The sequence below is a fragment of the Octodon degus genome, unplaced genomic scaffold (genome assembly GCF_000260255.1).
Source record: "Octodon degus isolate 3935 unplaced genomic scaffold, OctDeg1.0 scaffold00139, whole genome shotgun sequence".
In the NCBI taxonomy this organism is placed as follows: domain Eukaryota; kingdom Metazoa; phylum Chordata; class Mammalia; order Rodentia; family Octodontidae; genus Octodon; species Octodon degus.
The window spans coordinates 4,065,866-4,085,403 of NW_004524715.1; the positions used below are offsets into that span (position 1 = coordinate 4,065,866).

The 19,538-nt window shown below is 36.6% G+C and overlaps 1 protein-coding gene across 5 annotated transcripts in view; it reads left to right on the forward strand.

Moving 5' to 3' along the window:
• Slc16a7 (solute carrier family 16 member 7) overlaps positions 1-19,538 on the forward strand; it is a 119,566-nt gene that overhangs the window by 51,650 nt on the left and 48,378 nt on the right. For 4 of the 5 annotated variants that reach the window (XM_023701714.1, XM_004641634.2, XM_023701715.1 and 1 more), the window contains exon 3: positions 3,513-3,759. The exons of the other annotated variant lie outside the window; for it this stretch is intronic. In XM_023701714.1, coding sequence (XP_023557482.1) covers positions 3,543-3,759 — 217 coding nt within the window. In that variant the 5' untranslated portion in view covers positions 3,513-3,542. The remainder of the gene's footprint in view (positions 1-3,512; positions 3,760-19,538) is intronic. 5 annotated transcript variants of the gene reach the window in all.

Sequence of the window (19,538 nt, forward strand, 5' to 3'; positions counted from 1 at the left end):
CCAGCTCAGCCCACCAGGGGGTGGGGCTGGCTGGCATGTGGTGCTGGGGGATTGAACCGCGGTCCCTGTGCTCTGCTAAGCTTGTTCTGAGTAGGTGCTTTAGACCACTGAGCCATCTCACCAGCCCCTCTACCTTATTCTTGAAAAGCTCAGAGTGATTTGAATTTCTCATAGTAAGCTTTACACACACCGGTAATAGAGTCATTTGTTATGCTTATCGAGCATCACGCACCATGCGCAGTTCCACGTGCTCCGCTTCCATGTGACTGGCCTCAAAGGGGTGCGCATACCTGCAGTGCCACTGACTTGTGAGTAGCATGGTCCTCTAGGCTGCGACAGAAGCTACCGTGTTGCCAGTGATGGGGTTTTCAGCTCTGTTGTCATCTACCAAATCATTATCCTGTACCCCCTTAAAATTAAAACTAATTAAATTATAAAACATTTCTGGGGCCAGGGAGACAGCTCAGTGGAATAAGTGCTTCCCTTGCAAGTGCAACGGCCTGAGTTCAATCCCTGGTTCTGCAAAAATAAATAAATAAATAAATAAATAAATAAATAAATAAATAAATATTTTAAAAAACCATTTCTTCCCATAGTTCCTAACACAACAGAAAGCATATTTGTCATTTATATCCCAAGTTTTTCTGAAATATTAAATTGAGATTGTCCTTTTAAAAAGCCATTTCTTACTGTATGAACATACAGTGTACATGAAATAGATGTAAAAAGAAAATTAAAAATAGGATAACAGAAAAAAATTGTTTTTCTTTTAACCATGGTGGCAATTGAAGATTTTATTTGATAATATTTATTTATTTATTGTATTTGATTGTTACAGGGTCTCACAACACAGCTTGGACTCGTAGTGATCCTCCTTTTTTCAGCCTTCCCAGCACTGGGATTATAGATGTGAGCCACCACACATGGACGCTGTGGCCTGCTCTGCCTGCCAGGGGTGGGGCTAGTGCCAGGGGTTGAACTGCGCTCCCTGTGCTTGCCTAAACTTGCCTAAGCAGACACTTCAGTCTGCTGAGTTATCTTGCTGGCTCCTTATTTGATAATTTTAAATGCTGAATTATACATTATAATTGTATAATTGTGAATTATACATTCACATTTTCTATACTTCCTAAAATTTATATAGTTGAAAGAAAAAATACTAAGACAAGTTAAAAAGAATCACACTATGGAAAATATACTTACAATTATATTTCTGATTTATAAGATTATAGTGTTATTTAATTAATCAGAAATATATGAATAAAGAAATAAAATATGACAAATTATCAATGACTATTAGAATACTGTTTTTCATTTTTGTTATTTATTGATTTTTTCTAATATTCTACTATAGAGATTGCATCCTGCAGTCCTCGGGCTGGTTTATAAATATTTACTAGAATATGAGCCCTTGTTTTATAATATAGTTAAATTTATACATAAATAAAATGCAATAGAATATTATTGTTGATCTCAAAATAGCAAGGTAGAGCTATCATTTGTGATGTATGAATAAACCTGGATAAAAGAGATGCTGTATGATCTCATTCGTTTGCGGGATCCAAAGAACTTGAGTTGGTAGAAGCACTCTGTAGAGCAGTATTTCTACAGTCAAGTAGTAAAAATAAGATGCTGTTGTTCAAAGGGTACAAATTTGCCTTTATGTAGGATAATATGTCTAGAGTTCTAATAAACAGCATGAAGACTAGTTAACAATACTGTGTGCTGAGGGCACTTGCTTAGACAAACAGAGGGACTGAGGTTCGGTCCCCAGCACCACAGGCCACATTGGCCCTGCCCCCAGGGGTGCTGAGCCGGCCACTGAGTCCGGGCGTGGTGGTGCAGGCCTGTAATTCCAGCCCTGGGGAGGCTGAAATAGGAGGATCACTATGATTCTGATCTGGGTAGTGAGACCTTGTACCAAATACATTAAAAATAATAATAATGCAGTGTTTGTTCATACTGGAAAACTAAGAAACATTTCAGGCATTCACACAGAGTAAGGAGCAACGGTAACTATGTGAAGAGACGCATGTGGTAAGTACATTGTAGATAGCAACCATTTCACTCTGTGTATATATCAAACATTATGCTTGACAGTTTAGATTTATGTAATTTTTATTTAAAAACAGGTTAGAACCATTTCTGCATTCATCAATAAAGGGAATAACTGAAAGCAATAGAAAAGAGAATAGACCAAGTCGTACATCAGGACTTCTGAAAGCAAGTGCTGAAATTAGCTTTTATTGACTTATTTCAAACATTACCATGCCAATGGAAATATGGTTCTTGTTTTCCTCTGTATTCCAATTGAAAGATAGCTACAAATGAAATGAGTGTAGTATAGTATCATACACTGAGCAATATTAACAACTGGATGGCTTTTAAGAGCTAAGCAAACAGCCGTCACTCCATCAAAGGGGAGGGAGGACTAAGTGATTAATTCCCGTGATTTCAAATGTATTAGGTTGTATGTTATTTTCTTTCATAGGAACATGATTTTTCTTTACCATGCAGCCAACAGTTATATGTTCTTAGGCATATCCAAAACAAAAGTTTTTTCTTCCACCTGACTCAACAAACATATTCTTGGGACTAGGAGAATTTCAGTGGTATGAAAATACTTAAGATGATACCATTAAGAAAATTGTAAATAGCATCTGTTTTGGGAATGCACTAAAATTAATGTAATTCCATAGAGTCATGTAATTTCTAATACTATGCATTTAAAAAATGATGCAGTAAGAAATGGTTTTAAGTAGTTTCAATTACTAAAATTGTAAAATTTCTAAAATTACTTAATTTAATTCTTTATAATTAATCGGGCTTAATACATGATCCTTTTTTATGCTTTGTGCTGAAAATCCTAAAGTAAGCATTTTGACTAAGATACTATTGTACTTAACGATTTGTGCCAGTACCATTTTCTTTATGTTTGAAAATAAAGTTGGGATAGCTTTTAATTTTAGTATGACACTTCAGTATTTATCTAAATTTTTAAACTTAACTTTGAGTGAGTTTTGTTCCTTAAATAGATTAAATTTTTCAGTTTTTAGCTAATTGTAAAGTCTTCTCTTGGGCCGGTCAAATAGCTCAGCAGATTAAAGTGCCTGCAAGCAAGCGCAGGGGCCAGGGTTTCAGCCTGTGCCGGCCCTGCTGTGGGGCACACTGAGATAGCAATTGAGCCTGGGTGTGGTGGCACAGTCCTCTAATCCCAGCTCTTGGGAGGCTGTAAACAGGCAGATAGATCTCTAGGAGTCCGTTCTAGTAGTGAGACCCTGAACACCCTGTAGACGTTTCCCTAAAATATAAAACAAAACAAAAAAACCCAAAAAACAATCATTTCTTACATCATTTTCCTGTGAATTTCTGGTAATTTTTTGAGTACAATATTATGAATACACAGAAATCATATTACTGTTATTACTGAATAATGATCATTTATTAACTGGTAAGAGTAATATATAGAAAAATGAATAAAAATTTAAATATTTTTTCTCTTTTTTGTATAGGTTACTTGAATTTCAAATAAGGGTTCGATAATGCCACCCACGCCAGGCGCCCCGCCTCAGTACCCGCCTCCTGACGGAGGCTGGGGCTGGGTGGTGGTTGGAGCTGCTTTTATATCCATTGGATTCTCATATGCATTCCCCAAAGCAGTCACAGTGTTCTTCAAAGACATTCAGGAAATATTCAATACTTCTTACAGTGAAATAGCCTGGATATCATCTATAATGCTGGCCGTTATGTATGCAGGAGGTAAGATTATTAGAATAAGTGAAATTCTGGATTAAGAAAGTAGTTCCCTCATGCTGTATGTTTTTTATACATGGTCTTTGTATGTAAAAGCCCTATAGTCTCATTATAGGCAGTTAATCAGAAGAATAGTTAGAAATGAATTTGAATAACCTAACATCTTGAACTAGCCACTTCATTTTTGGACTTAGTAGAGTAGTATTTGCATAGTTGTATAAACCAAAATGTTGTAAATTATATAATTTTCAAGTGAATTGCTTCCATTTTTTTTTTCATATAACGTGCATTATAGTGTTGGTATCACTCTTTACTACTACTGTAGCTAACAGACATGATTTTGTAGCTAACAGACATGCTTTCTTCTGAAGGAGAAGGAAACGTAAGTTGTTGACTATTTATAAGCCCAGAAAAATACATTACCTTATGCAGTAAAAAAGTGGGGTGCTATCATATACATTTCGTACTCCTTCAAGTTTCAGTAATTAAAACTGAGTCCTTATTCCTACAGGATTCACTAAGTGATGACATCTTTTTATTCAAATGGTTTTTGAAACCATTACTTATTTACATTCTATGTTAAAATGAAGGTGTGAGTCATAAGAGATAACAGATAAATCACAGCACAGTCTGCCTTCTGAGCTTTTGTAAAAAATAATAGAATTCACACATTATTATGCACCCATCATCTTTGGATTAGATTTTTTTTTTTCTTTTTGGAGGTACCAGGAATTGAACTTAGGACCTTGTACTTGCCAGGCAAGCACTTATTCTACTGAGCTATCTCCCAAACCCTAGATTAGTTTTAACTGGTGACAGGAATGCTATGCATATTTTTTAAAATCATTATTTGAAATATATTGATGTTGGACTTTTAAAATTTTTTCAACTGAATATTCCATTCCAAGGGATAGCTATGGACTCAGAAAATAAGAATTTTTAAAATTACATACATTATCTAGTGTCATTTTTGTTTTACAAGACAACATGACTCTTAATGAAGGATATAATGTATTAGTGATAATATCCAATATTTATTATTTATTTTCAGTCAGGACCTCTTGACCTTTGATATGTGTGGTATGACTTAATTCTTTCAACAACCTGTAAAATAAGTGTTATCTTCTTTGTAGTCTTTAGCTGAAGAAATAGAGATAAAATGCTTTCTTAAGCCAAATAGCTCATTAGTGGCAAATGAAAACTGAGACTTCATTTAATCACTATGCCATCTGCCTGTCTTCCTCTTTTCCTATAGAAAGTGACAGAGTATTCACTAGACCAGACCTTCTGCTAACCTGATGCAGTGTTCTTTTCTTAGAGTGTAGGACTTATGTGCTATCTCTGCCAAGGTCGTTTGTTCTGTGACCTTTAAGATCATTTCTTTTTGTTGTTGTACCCTAAGTCTGTTCCATCTGCTGGACAAAGAATGAACATAGATCGTGTGGATAATCGTATGGAATAATTGAGGGTCCAGGCCTTGAAGGAACAGACTTCATTTCTGCTGCCTGTGAAAGACAAAACCTTGGCTGCTCAACACACACCCAAGGGCCTTTGTCATTCTTCCCACCAGCCTGAGGCCTTCCTCCTGGAGGGAGAGCCCCAGTGGCCAGCCAGGGAAGTGCGCTGCTCTGAAGGCCAGTCCCACCACCAGGGTCCTAGATTACCCTCTCATCAGGCCTGTCAGGAAGAATCCATGTCCCCAATGACCTGGAAAATCTGTGCTGTTACTGATCATCATCAGTTTAGTCCTGTGTTTATATATCTAGCTGTCTGAGGTGTACAGAGAAGTTTCAGTGTACAAAGACATTTCCACCCTAAAGCAACTTCACTGTTGGGAGAGGCTGTTGTCAATAAGTGAAGGAAATCCTTCTTTGAAGAGAAACAGAGAGCAAAAAAGAATTTCCAGAAATTAAAAACATCATGACAAAATAAAGAAGTTCCTCAGAGAGGTCAAATATTGGGATGGCTGGACTTGAAGTCCAAGAGGGTAGTTAGGAAAATAATCAGGAGAAAATACACTAAAATGATCAGGAAATATTTTCCTCCCAACATCAAAACATATGACAAAACCACAATAGCTGATTCATCCTGAAGCCAGCTCTGGCTGGAGTAAACAAGTAGATATTTGTACCAAAACAAGCTTGTTGCCAAACTGACAGTTTGTCCATGGACTCCTCATTGGACACCTGGCTTGAGGTGAACATGAAGATTAAATCCCCCTCTCTGGCACCACACTAAAGTTAAATTTCAGTTGAATTAAGTTTAAGAAAGTCCACTTCATTTCTGCCATACAGTCTATTGGTCAGAACTTTTATATTGCCTACAGAGGTACAGGGACAGTGGGAAATGCAGCGTTCCTAAAGGAAAATAGGTCAGAGCTGGATATCATCCAGGCAGGTGTACAGAGAGCTTTTTACCTCTGTAATCCTCTCCACATCAAAAGCAGAGTGTGTTTTCACATGTGGTCATGGTCATATGACAGCTTTCTACAACTTGGCATTACAGAGCATTAGAATCAAGACTACTCCAAAGTGTGATTTAATTTTCTCAGAAAACTAACTCTCAGTGTAAAATTACAGTAAGTAAATACCTATGCTAGGTTGATCATAAATAAATGCCATCATTTTATTGAAACTTATTTTTTCTTTAATGTGTATAGTATAAATTTGGAAAGACACAAATAGAACCCTTGAAATTCATAAATAAAATGATAGTTTTTTATTTAAATTTGGAAGAATTATGTTCAAATATTTAGAATGGTAGTTTGCTAAAATATGTCTACATTAAAGATTAGCAAGAATTTAGTATTTGGCTCTTTTAAGAACACTGTGCTAAACACATGGACACATTTAGTGTGTACTAATTGAGGATGGTGATGTGTTGGTAAAGCCAAGTAAGAATCTGAGATATTTCCCAAAGCCCTTGTTTATTAGGACTAAAACATTTTAGATGCCACCCATGCTCAAAGTGAGAAGTTAAGAACAACAGAAATTGTGTTACACGTTGATCTTCCCCATAGAACTGGAAACATAATTCCAGTCCCTTTGCCTAGAATAGAAATGCTAACTGTTACATCCATTATTGGATGTAGATCTTCTATATTTACATGGTTTGTTGGAAATAATTTCCTTACATAATCCTTGTAATTAGTTTTTATTATTTTAATAAAAATGATTTGCACCTATAATCACAATATGGAAAGCTTTCCTTATGTGGTTATGGACCATTTTTTCAGGCATAGCTATTTGGAACAAAAAGTACAATAGATTCATTTACTCCAATGCTCAGTTATTAGTCCCATTACTCAGTTGCACTGCTTTTTTTGTCTTTCAAGTGCAGTATATAGAATTTCTGTTCCTGAATATTGAGTCTCTGTAAAAAATGTGTAGTCCTCCACCTTATCATAAACCCCTTTTTATCAGAATTTCTGTTGGTAGCCTTGCAAACTTGAATTTTAACAAGCATGTCTAAAAACCACTGTATGTAGAACACTGGGGTTTTCTATTATAAAAATCAATGTTTGATTTCAAAATATTTAGAATTTTCTGTAGTATTCAACAGCTCTGTATTTATAGAGACCTTTTTGCTTGATGGTTACTAACTAAAATCAAAGACTATGAGGTGAAAAGGCATATGGTTTACTGTGAAGTATAATGAGTCTGTCTACCAATAGCTGAAATCTATTCAACAGAATACTAATTGCATTAGCCTAGAGAATATCTAAGATCTGACACACTCATTAGGGCTTAGCACTAAGCCTATTAATCACTCCGGTGGGGTCATTGGGTAAGATGGAGCGTGCTCTGAGGCTTGGCCTGTGATGTCAGGGCCTGAGTCTCTTGTAGTAATTAGGTGCCATCTGGGCCTCCGTAGCAAGGTATTAGCTTCCCTTCTGATGTCTGAATTAAAAATGAAACTAATAAAAGGTATTTAGGAAGAATGGGGAAGAATGCAAATTATGTTTATACCTTACTTTATCCTTAGAATAATGGCACTAAATTACAGCAACCCATCTGGTTGTCCATATGGTCTGCTGGAGTTCTAGAAATTTTTAGCAAATAGGTCAAGCAAAGTGATCATCCTATTAATATAGCACTAAGTAAGGCAGAAAACACACTACAGTTTAAACTTTTTAAATTGTTGAGAGAGGGCTTTATTTTCTAAATGTGAGATTAGATTTCACTGCAATATTTGTCTGTTATTCTGTCGAATGATAATTACTGGTTAGCTGCACAGTTACTGAATACAGATTTTGAGCTGCCAGTCTATATGAGTATCTTGTGTTTTTCCTCCAATTGTCTGTTCTGATTTAAAAGAATCAGCCACTCTAAAGAACAGGTTTGGCTGTCTTTCTGATAATTTGTTTTATATGGGCAGTGCCTATGAAATGTGCTGAAGTAAACAGTATGGTTTTGTGATGGACCACTGTATGCAGGCGACCAAGCATTAGACCACAGAGCACATTTTACTAGAGTAAAGAAGCAAAATGCTTTAGTAGAGCCAGTAGATTGCTACAATATACAATGCATGTTTTTCTGTTCTTTAAAAAATTTAAATACAGTCACTATATTATTATTCTTTGTTCTCTAAATATTTTGCTGAATAGGGGAGACCATTAAAATAATTCATATAGTACTTTCTCATAGCAACCATAAAAAAGTTATTCTATTCCTGAGTCTGAGATAACTATGAGTTTCTTTCTAGCTTTACAAAACCCAGAAATTCTTGCAGGTACAGTTAGACAACCCTGTGCATGCAGGCCTTGGCATCTTGTGCCAGTGTGTTGTGTGAAGTCTTTTTGTTATACATGAAGGAGGATACTGCTATAGTTTTCCTGGGAAACATGGTCCAGTGTGGTGTAGACTATGATGCTGGTCATGTACCTGTGTGCTCCTCTGCACCTCCCAGCTTCTCTCCCTTCAGGTAGTGCTCAATTGACAGTAACGACGAAGGAAGCGGGAGGGAAAGGCCATACGCCACCCTGGATACCAGGACCAGTCAGTTTGGTCTGCTCTTTCCCTCTCCTCTTCTCTGCTACAGTGACCGTGTTGCCTACTGAATGGCTACAAAAGGACAGAAGGTCTTTCTGATATATCCCAGCTTTTTTGAATGAGCAATTGTACAAAATTAATAAAACTTTTGAGAATTTTATACAGAAGAACCTGGATTATGCTGATCATTACAAGCATAAAGTTTTAGTTTGCTATATAACTATAACATAATTTATGTAAATTACTGTCAAAGCGCAAGATCAGATTGAGGTAGTCTACTTAATATCATGAGAATGTACTTGGAGTATGTCATCAGGTCTCTCAGAGTAAAGGAGACTTCAGTATCTAAAATAAAAAAGAAGTGATTGTAAAGTTGTTGTGAGAGTTTCTTTCTCTATAACAAGCTGATAATTCAGCCCAAATAGTACAGAATTTTACCAGATTCTACTTGTGACAGAAAAAACTATTGACACTCTTTTTAATATGTATATCTATTTTAGACTAGCAAACCTTTCTCTCTTTTTAAAAATATTTATTTATTTATTTATTTATTTATTTATTTATTTATTTATTTCAGGGTCTTGCTATGCAGTTCAGACTCCTCTCTCAGCCTCCTCAGGACTGGGATTGCAGATGTGCACCACCATACCCTGTTTCGGGGTGCATAGCACGGGGCTGGCATGGCATTTGGTATCAGAGTCAAACATGGGTTCTTGCTCTTGCCAGGCAGTTGCTTAGAGCGTTGAGCCATCTCTCCAGCCCTAAACCTTTCTCTTACTGATTTATAAAAATAATATATTTTATTTGATTGTGTTTTGGTTGAAAATGACACCTGATTTCAAAAATCTTAAGGCTAAGAGAAGTGTTCATCTAGACCACTGATACGATTGTTTTGCAGGTCCTCCAGCACCATTGACTCTGTTTTGTCTGGCAGGGCATGTTACAATCTTTCTTCTTTTCACTACTTCTCTGGAAGGTCAGGTCTGTGTACTTACATTAGCACGCTTCTGCAATGTACTGTGGTTAGTACCATCCCAACCTCACTGTTCAGGCTTAAATTTGCTGTGAGAGAAACTGCCCTTTTCCCCGTGTTTTATTGTGACAAATTTTAGGGAAGATTGTTAGGTTCTGTGTTATGCATGTGCCCTGCAGGCAGTGGATGAATGAAAGAATAACCTGGCAGCCTAAGTGGAGCTATATATCTGTGCCGGGAGAGGAGCAGATGCCTAATGCAAGCGGGATAGTGTTTCCACTTTTTGAAAAAGTGAGTGGTAGTCCTTACTACTTACTGCTTCTTTAAAGCATATTCCTTTTCAGGAATAAAATCACATGTTGATGTTTGCTAATCACTCATAAGAGCTTTGAGGTTAGATACTTTATGCTTAGTTACCTAGATAATACTGTGTCAGACTTCACACACACTATGTTTAAAGCACTGTTGCCTGATGATGCTGAGAACAGAGCAGCCTATGTGTTATAGTTGGAAAAAGAAGATTTTTCTTCTTTTAACAGGTTAATATGCCCTTTATTTGCATTTTCTTTGGTGTTTCCCTGTACCTTTTGCCATTTGGGTAAGAGACATTGGTCATCCTGTTGGGTTTCCTTTGGACATCTTTCCTGTAGAAAGAGAATTCCCAATCTCACTATGTCTTGCCTCCATTATTAAAAAAAATGAGTAATTCACTTACTCTTAATTCTCTGTGCTTTAAAACCCAGGGATATGATCCAGGCCCAGTTAACCTGATGTAGCAAGGCCAGTTTTGATTCAGAAATACCTGATGTAAAGATGTAGATGTTTCTTGAAATACAGTGGTTCTCATATATTCTGTAATTCCTTGGCATAAAAGTGGCATAAATGTTGGAGGTCACTAGGACTTGGGGTATAGACTATAGGATATATGGCCTTTAGCACTCGTAGTGCTGTCCCTGTTAGAGCAGTCAGTTGTGTAGTGTGACTTGGTCAGCATCTACCTTAGTTACTTTTCTCATTGTGAGACAGAATTCTCAACAACCAAAGTTAGAGAAGGAAAGGTTTATTTTGGCTTACAGTGTATACATGTTTCAGTTCATATTAGTCGGGCTTCAAGGCAGGGTAGAATGCTAAAAGGACATTGTAGGGGAGAAATTGTTCATGATGTAGCAGGCAGAAAGCCACAAGCAGCAAGAGCAGAAAAGCAGCGAAACCTCCCTTTATATGCCATCCTGACTCTGCCACACCCAGAATGGGCCTTCCCATTGTCCATATCCAGAACTATGCTAAACTAATCAGTGGACTATTTAGTAATCATATCCCTTTAATCCTAGCATCACAGAGCCTAGTTGCAGCCACTTCCAAAAAGCCCCACCCATGACCACGTAAGGCTTGGAGGAGCCATCTAGTTAAAAGCCATACCAGCATCAAAGCTCAGAGTTCTAACCCTTCCTCAGCTCTTCCTCATCTTCTGTGGTTTTTATGTCCTTTGTGAATTCTTCCTTCTTTAATTAAGATATATGATAAGTATTTGTGGGCTTAGGCTCCTGAAAGCTTCTACTGAGAGGTAGTCTAAAATACTTTAGGATTAAAGAATTCAGAATAGCTTTTTCAGTGAACTATTTTAAAGGGTCTTATAAAATACAAGTTAAATTTCACATTTTTACATGCTGAGAGTGACTTAAATTGAATAGGTCATATCAGAGAATTCAAAGTAATATATTTTGAATGCTTTTTTCTTTATTATTTCATTAATGACTTTGGCAGCATAGTTGTGTTATTCTAGAGTTTTTTGAAATGTTAACTCTAGATGGATGTCCTGGAACAAAAACTTGCTCAACTGATTAAGTTTGCATTTCAAAAGAATGTGGTTTATAGATGTGACCCTAATGTAAGATCCCAGTAGTGGCAGAAACTATTCCTGCATATTCATTTCCAGCTATTCATATACAATCATTGGAGATGGATATGCCTATGTAATCCAGTTTTATAACTTTGGAGAAAACCTTATATAACATCACTTAGTTATTCATTTATTCCATAGACAAACATTGTGAATTTTGCAGTGCACAAAGCACTGTTGTGGCCCTGGGAAAGCCACGTGGAGCCATCAGACACTAACTGGAGTTTCAGAATATGGAAGAGCCGCTTAGATCTTTCCTTTTTTAAATTCCAGTTGTAACATTTATTAGTGAAGAAACAATAGAAACTATTCAACTGCATAAAATAGAATCACATCTCATACGCAAGTGATCAGGCAGTGTCGCTGTGAGAAGAACCTCGAATGTGAAGACTCAGCATTGATAAAGTGAAGGAAAATACCTGCATCAAAAGAAACAGTTTGTGTGAAATCTCTAGGATATTACAGAAAGTTTTAGTTAGAGGAGTTGAACATGATTGATACATACTGACAAGAGGGAGGAAGGTGTAGCAAATGGCCTCTAGTATATACTAGAAGTTGTCTTGGGCCACTTGTTTTATGTCCACATAGGAGCTTGAGACGAGTACCAGAAGGAGAGCATCATAAGCATTCCATTAATTTGCTTGGATTGCCATAAAATAATACAACAGATTAGGTGCATTACGCCACAGAAATTTGTCCCCCATGATTCTGGAGACAAATCCAAATAATTCACTATGCCATTAGGATTGATTTCTGCTGAGGTCTTTCTCCTTGGCTTATGGTCGTCTCCTTGCTATTAACCAACATTAATGGTTAGGGCTTCAAGATGAATTTTGTAGGGACACAAATTTAGAACAGGCACCAAGATCATAACAGTACTGTGCTCTTTTTAATCCACTGAAGAGCAGATTTATAGCCCAGAACGTGCTGACATACAAGAGATGGTCATTTTTTGAGTATGCTCTATAAGTTGCTATGGACACTGAATTAACAAATTAAGAACTGCTATTTCTAGAGAAAATGCAGGTGATCCCATAAGCTTCTTGTCATAACAGCATAACATTCTGTCAACTCAGCAGTACAATACAAGATATCACTTTCTGTATGCGTCTGTATAAAACATCTTAATTGTACTTCTGATTCATCAGAATTGAACTTACAGCAAAGTGAACTGTAAGTGTTCGTTAAGTGAAGCCTCTCTAATACAGATATTTTCACTGTGAGATGCACCATAGCATTCTCGTGCTGAAAGACTACTAGCCAGAACATCAGCACTATGTTGGGGGGCCTTTATAAACAGTAAACTCATCAACAGAAAGCACAAAAATGCAGAAAATGTGGCTTGCTTATCTTGTTTTTAAAAGTGAGATATACCTGCAGGACCACATAGCTAATTTGCATAAGTATTTATGTAGGTCGGGATTTCTTTCTTTTGTGTGTGTGTGTGGTACCAAGAATCAAACTCAGGACCTTGCACTTGCCAGGCAGGTGCTTACGCCACTGAGCTATATCTCTGGCCCCATAAGTTTGGATTTCTTATCACCTCGGATCTTATTGGAGATCTTAAAAGAAGACAAGTTTCCTAAGGTATTAAAGCAATAGCAATTACACTTACACTTTTTCTAGTTACTCGAAAGGCTTTATGTGTAAAGACTGAGAAAGCATCTGTGGAAGTTTTGATAGCTTTTTTTTTGTTTGTTTGTTTTTTGTTTTGTTTTTTAGGACAGGGTCTCACTGCATAGATTGGACTCATAGTGATCCTCCTGTTTACAGCCTCCCAAGAGCTCAGATTACAGGCGTGCACCACCACACCCAGTCTCAATTGCATCTCAGTGTGCCTCAGAGGCAGGTCAGCACGGCAGGCCAGGGGATCAAACTCCTGGTCCCTGTGTCTGCCTAAGTAGGCATTTCAATCTGCTGAGCTATTTGGCTGGCCCTTTGATAGGTTTTTAGAAATTTGATGAGCAACTATTGATTGATACATAGTCTTCATATATTCTGGTTGGAATGTTCTGTGCATATGCTTGGAGTCTGAGGACTTGGTTCTTGTTTTGCTTTGGTTTCACCTCTCATACTAATAGTTATTTGATTAGAGCCAGTAAATAGCAGCAACCTATATATTTTCTCAGCCTATGAGATGAGTATGTGTTTCTCAGATACTGAAAAGCAGTAAAGCCATTAAATAGATCTCCGATCCCCTTTAAGTTAATCTGTTCTTTATAGATGAATAAAATGCATGTGTAAATAAAAGACTGACTGAACTCTGAATAGTGAACAATGGGGACCAAAAAGAGAAATGCCTTGTGTGTGTAGATGATTTGGAATTCCTTTCAATTTTTCTAATCTTTGGCTAAATAACCCAGTCTGAATGTTGATGATTTACTTGATTCAGAAACCACAAGAATCAACTATAGACCAAGCCCTATTTGATCTTTTGATGTTAGTAGGAGGAAGAGTGTCATTCAGTAAGTTCAGAACCTTTGGCATCTTATTCCAGCCAGGTAAGCAGTTGTACTGGTGGAAATACAAAGCAGCATGTGTCTGGCAATGGTGGTTGTGCAATACTTGTACAAATAACAGATGGCTGGCAGCTTGACTTTGGGCAAGACCTGGGCTACAGTATCTGCTGTTGAAACAAGTCTTTTTCAGTTTAGCAAATGTCTGTCATCTTCCAAGCAGGGAACATGGATCTATAAACAAGAACTGTTTTAAAACTTCCCTTTGTATTCTTTTTCATTTGGTCGTTTAGAAGAAATTCTTTTGCCCCTCCATCAGAAATACACAAACGTTTGAATTATAATAACTTCGTGTAAAAAGTCTTTAAATACTCAGAGATTGATACTAACTTTCCAAATGCCTCTTGGGCAGCAGAACTATTTTGTGATTAGTTTAGAGTAGAGGTAAAATAGCTGTGTAGAGTAAATTTAGAAGTTTCCAGTAAAGAAAAACAAATTTAATGAAATCACCCAGATAAAATCAACTGTGATTCTAACTTTATTCCATGGAAAAAATATTAAGTGTGTTTACATTGTAGCAAAAAACAATATTTAACTTGGTCTAAATCAAAAGATAGGTTTTAGGAGCAGCATGAAACTTCCCAAAGTAGCGTAACTCTGCCCCTTACAGCGCCTTTCAAACTAGATCTAGGGAACTGGAAGTTGGGACCAGTCATGCCATCTTGTTGCACTGTTTTTCTTTAACAAAATGGCCTTGTTCCTGTATAGTACGCTTCCCGAAATATACACTTGGAAATACACAGACATGCGTATTTATGAGCCCTTGTTTTGCCTGTTGAATGATTTCATTCTTAGGTTTTCTGAAACAGTCTGCTAATGTTGAACCATTGTTAATTATCTATTTTTATCTATGTAAAAATAAAACTGAATATGGAAATGTTTTGTTTTCCTTATATATTCTGCAGTAATGAATCAGGGCATTAGTAGCATTGGTAAGGAAAACACATCTCACAAAATATCCAAATTTCTAGTTGGTGTCAAACAGTCATTTTTTATTGTTTTTGCTAAGTCACAAATATTGTTTACCAGAAAATGACTTTAGTAAGGCCCAGATTAAACTAGCTAAATGTAAGAATTGTAGTATTTACTTTCATAATACTTACATGAAGCTTCTGACATGTCACATGTAATTATGTTTTATAGTGTGTTTTCTAAGGAATATCCCTATTCCACTATTTTATTTCTGTGGAATAATAATCATTGATTGTAAGACCCTACTGTGAGGCCAGCGAGATAGCTCAGTGAGCTAAAGTGCCTGTTTAGGCAGGCACAGGGACCATAGTTCAATCCTGGCACCCATGCCTCGCCAGCCCTGTCCCTGGGGAGGACTAAGCTGGCCACAAAGAAAAAAAAAAATAGACTTTACATGCTCTACATGTGTGCTTGTTACAAAATATACCAAAGTCTTTCAGAGACTAGTAACTGATATTTTAACCTAATTCCAAAACAAAGTAATTTTTTGTCTTATTTTTAAAAATAATATTTTTGACAGGTAGTGACAAAGTAGACTATTTGGTCATAGTTTAGGGAGGGAGGGTTTTGTACTGCTTAGTTCCAGTGTTGTCATTTACCACCTCAGTATTTGTGTCAGTTCTCAGTACTTCTCTGGTGCTACTCATTATACGTATAATGTCCATCTGTATTTTCATGCTTATATATTTCTGAATGACAAAGAACTTAATTATGTCTCTAAACCTGATTACACTAAGGCGGTGCTCTAACTAACCTAGTCTATTTTGAAAATTCAAAATTATTCAAGAAATGGATAGCTTCTGCAATATGGAAACTGGAAAATGGGTAAAGCAGGAAAAAAAAATAATGTTACACTGCCCGTTTGCCATAAAGTTCAATTTAAGAATTAGAGACATGAGGGAGGTAATGATCTATTACTTTGACAACATTTTTACTATCTGGTTTAGACAGTGTCTATATTAGATATTTTATTATTTTGTTCAGGTTTTATGCACTAGATAGTACCTTTCCTCCTCCCATTTTTTTCCACACTAGAGACTCAGAAAAGCTGTCAAATGTGGGAATGCATTGTAATTGTGAGAGGCCACTTTGTGTGTTCTGACTCTTCTGGCAGTGGATGTGCGTTGTGTCTGAGCAGACTTTAGCATGCCATTGTACGAAGAGACAGCACACTCCAGAGAGTGCAGCAGGAGTGAATGTAAGACCAAGGAGCTAAAATGATGTTTGTGTTTGTTTTTTGGAATAGACAGGTACCTCTTATAGCAAGAAGGATAAATCAAGTTTTGTCTTTGGAGGGTCAAAATATCATGCCTAAAAAGAGATATAATAAAACAATATGAGGTTCTGAAGGGTATTATGTGAATAGAAGTGTTAACTCAGTTCTGCAATATTGAATTTTAGTGAGAAAGGAAATGAAAAAGTAAGGCCCAAGAGATCTAAAAAAGACTAATTTTATAACATAATAGAATAATGTTTACAATTTATGATACCAATAAAAATAAACTAAGCCAAATTTTATAACAAAATCAAAGATCGTTTTGATTAAACTCATTAATGATTGATCTTAGTGTGAAAAGAATCAAAGGTATAAAATGTATATTCCCTATCAGTCCACCTTTCCCGGGGATTTTTGTATTGAAAATATATTAAGATTTAAGCAGCATGTTATTCTTCCAAAGAAATATTGGAAACAGGACTTAACATTCCTAGGTCTCTGTGTCTTTTAAGTACATATTTTTGTTCAGTTTTGCTTTAGTGATACAGAATTTCTCACACCTCTATTGCTTTCTTTTCTACTGTCTTCAGAAACATGTCGTCCAACAGCCACATGTCGCATCAGTTTATTGCCATCTGTTATGGCATCAGTGTCAAAGAACAGAGAATGGGAATGACAATAAATTTAATTTTTTATTACGTTATTGTTACTTATATATTCATATTTGACTGAAATTACTTGTTTTTTTCTTTTTTCTGCAGGGAGGGTTGAGATAGTCTTTCTCTGTATTCTTATCTGGCCTTGAACTCACTGTGCGACCTATACTGGCCTTGAATTTATGGCAGTCATCCAGCCTCACTCTCCCATGTGCTGGGATTACAGGCATATGTACTAGACCTATTTGTTATTAGATCTTCTTCTTTTCTTTTAGAATACTTTCTGTACCTTTTTGAAATAGATTTTAGTTTTATGAAGACGTAGTTTTCACATGCTGACACAACTGTGTCTTTTTTTATTATTATAAAGGATCAGTCAAAGAAGTTTGAATTTCTGATATCATCCAAATAAAATAGAGAAGAAAGTTTAAATGTTGGGGTCAGATATATATAGGAATAATCTATTTCAAGTCTCTGCTTAAGTATGTAAACCATTACCACTAACCTTTAGTACATTTTGGACATTGTAGGGAAAGTTAGATTCCAACCAGATTCTTTTTTTATTTTTTATTTTTTATGTATTTAGTACAGGGTCTACAGGGCATCACTACACAGATTGGACTCGTAGTGATCCTCCCCTTTTCAGCCTCCCATGTGCTGGGATTGTAGGTGCACACCACTGCGCCTAGTCTCAATCACTGTCTCAGTGTGCCCCAGGGGCGGGGCTCCCATGGCACCAGGCATCGAATCTGGCCGCTTAGCTCTGCCTAAACAGGCGCTTTGGTCCACTGAGTTATCTGAATCCAACCCAGATTTTTCATTGTAATCAAACGTAATGCGGGAAATAACAGCGTCACCATCGTTACTACTAGGATCATCACTGTTATCAGGTCAGCTTCTTTCTGAATCCCTTGATTTCTCTTCATTTTTGATCTATTTGTCTTTAGAAAGACACTAACTTCAATGTTCACATCCTTGTAATCAACAGTAGTCTGCAAATTTTAGGAATTTGAATTTTCTAATGTATTACTTACCAACATGAGGTCTTAGGTTGTGTAACAGTTTCAATAATACCTGAACCCTATTGGCACTATCACTCTCTTGGTGCTTCCACATTTATCACTATTCCCATCTCATCCTTACCTTCTTTAATTGGGTAATTTTTATATTTAGTTATTATCATTTACTTGCATGTATTCTCACCTACCTACTACTAATTTTCCATTGTTCATTGAAGAAAACGGAACTGTGGTTAAGGGCAGCTCTCCTCAATTTTTGCATTTCTATAGCTGAAAGTAACTGAGGAAAACCACACTTTAGGATTCACTGAACTAGATAAGTAATTTCTCCTGCTGCCTGGTAACCATACTCTCTAGTATATTGCCCTAGTTTAACTCATACTCAATGAGATTGCTATTTCTTATTCAGTCCTCTTTCTTACACTCACTATCATATCCTCCTTTATTTTTTGTCCGAGAATTTATATCTTTGATTTTGATTCTTACTTCATTCAGAAACTTTGGGGTCAAATAGACATAGGAATAATTAATTTCCAATGTTTGCTTAACTTTAATAGACCTTTCTGACTTGACATATCTCCCAAGGTTCATTAAATGTGTTGAACAGGCCGGGCCAGACCATTGGAGATATCTCTCTCACTCTTGCTCTCAATCTCTCTTTTTCTTCTTCTACACTTTCCTGTCTGTCTTGTCATACCCTGTCCTTCCTTTCCTCAATGCTCTGTTAGCAAATTTATTGGCTGTATTTTCTAAGTATGTACATATGCATTATTTGGCCACTTTTCACTACTGATGCTGGTGCTTTTTCCAAAGTACTATCATCTGTAGTATAGATTATTGTAGATGATGATTTGGTATCCTTGTTTCTAAATATAGTTGCCAGTACAGTTTTGTAACCTCAGTGCAATCATGCCCAAGCCTGTGTGAGATTTCTCATCCCACTTTGAGTATCACTGTCCTCTGCTTCTTCCCTGATTGCTATAGCCAAGCTGGTAACCTGTTACTCCTGAAATGTACCAGCCCTGTTTTACTGCAGTTTTGTACTTAATTTTACTGTTACTAAGACTGATTGACCCTTGGATTGGCTTTATCTTTTGCTCCCACTTATTTCAGTCTTTACTAAAATTTGTGTTCCATATCAATCTAAAATTCAGCACTGCAAACATCCAATTCTATTTTTCTTGTGTTTTGTTTTTCTTAACACATCACTGTTTTATTGTGTGTGTGTGTGTGTGTGTGTGTGTGTGTGTGTGTTACTGGGGTTTGATCCCCCTGCCACTGTGCTACATCCCTACCTCCTTTTTACTGTATCTTGAGACAAGGTCTCAGTAAGTGACCCAGACTGGCATCAAATTTGGCATTTTCCTGACGCAGCCTTCTGAGTATGTGGGATTACAGACGTGCTCCACTGTGCCCAGCTTAGTATTTTTTATTTTTTTTTTACAGTTTTATTGATAAACATATAGCAATGAGACAGTTTCAAATCAAATCGGAAGTACAGTTTCAACAAATAATACACTGCATATATTCTTCTTAGTGGTT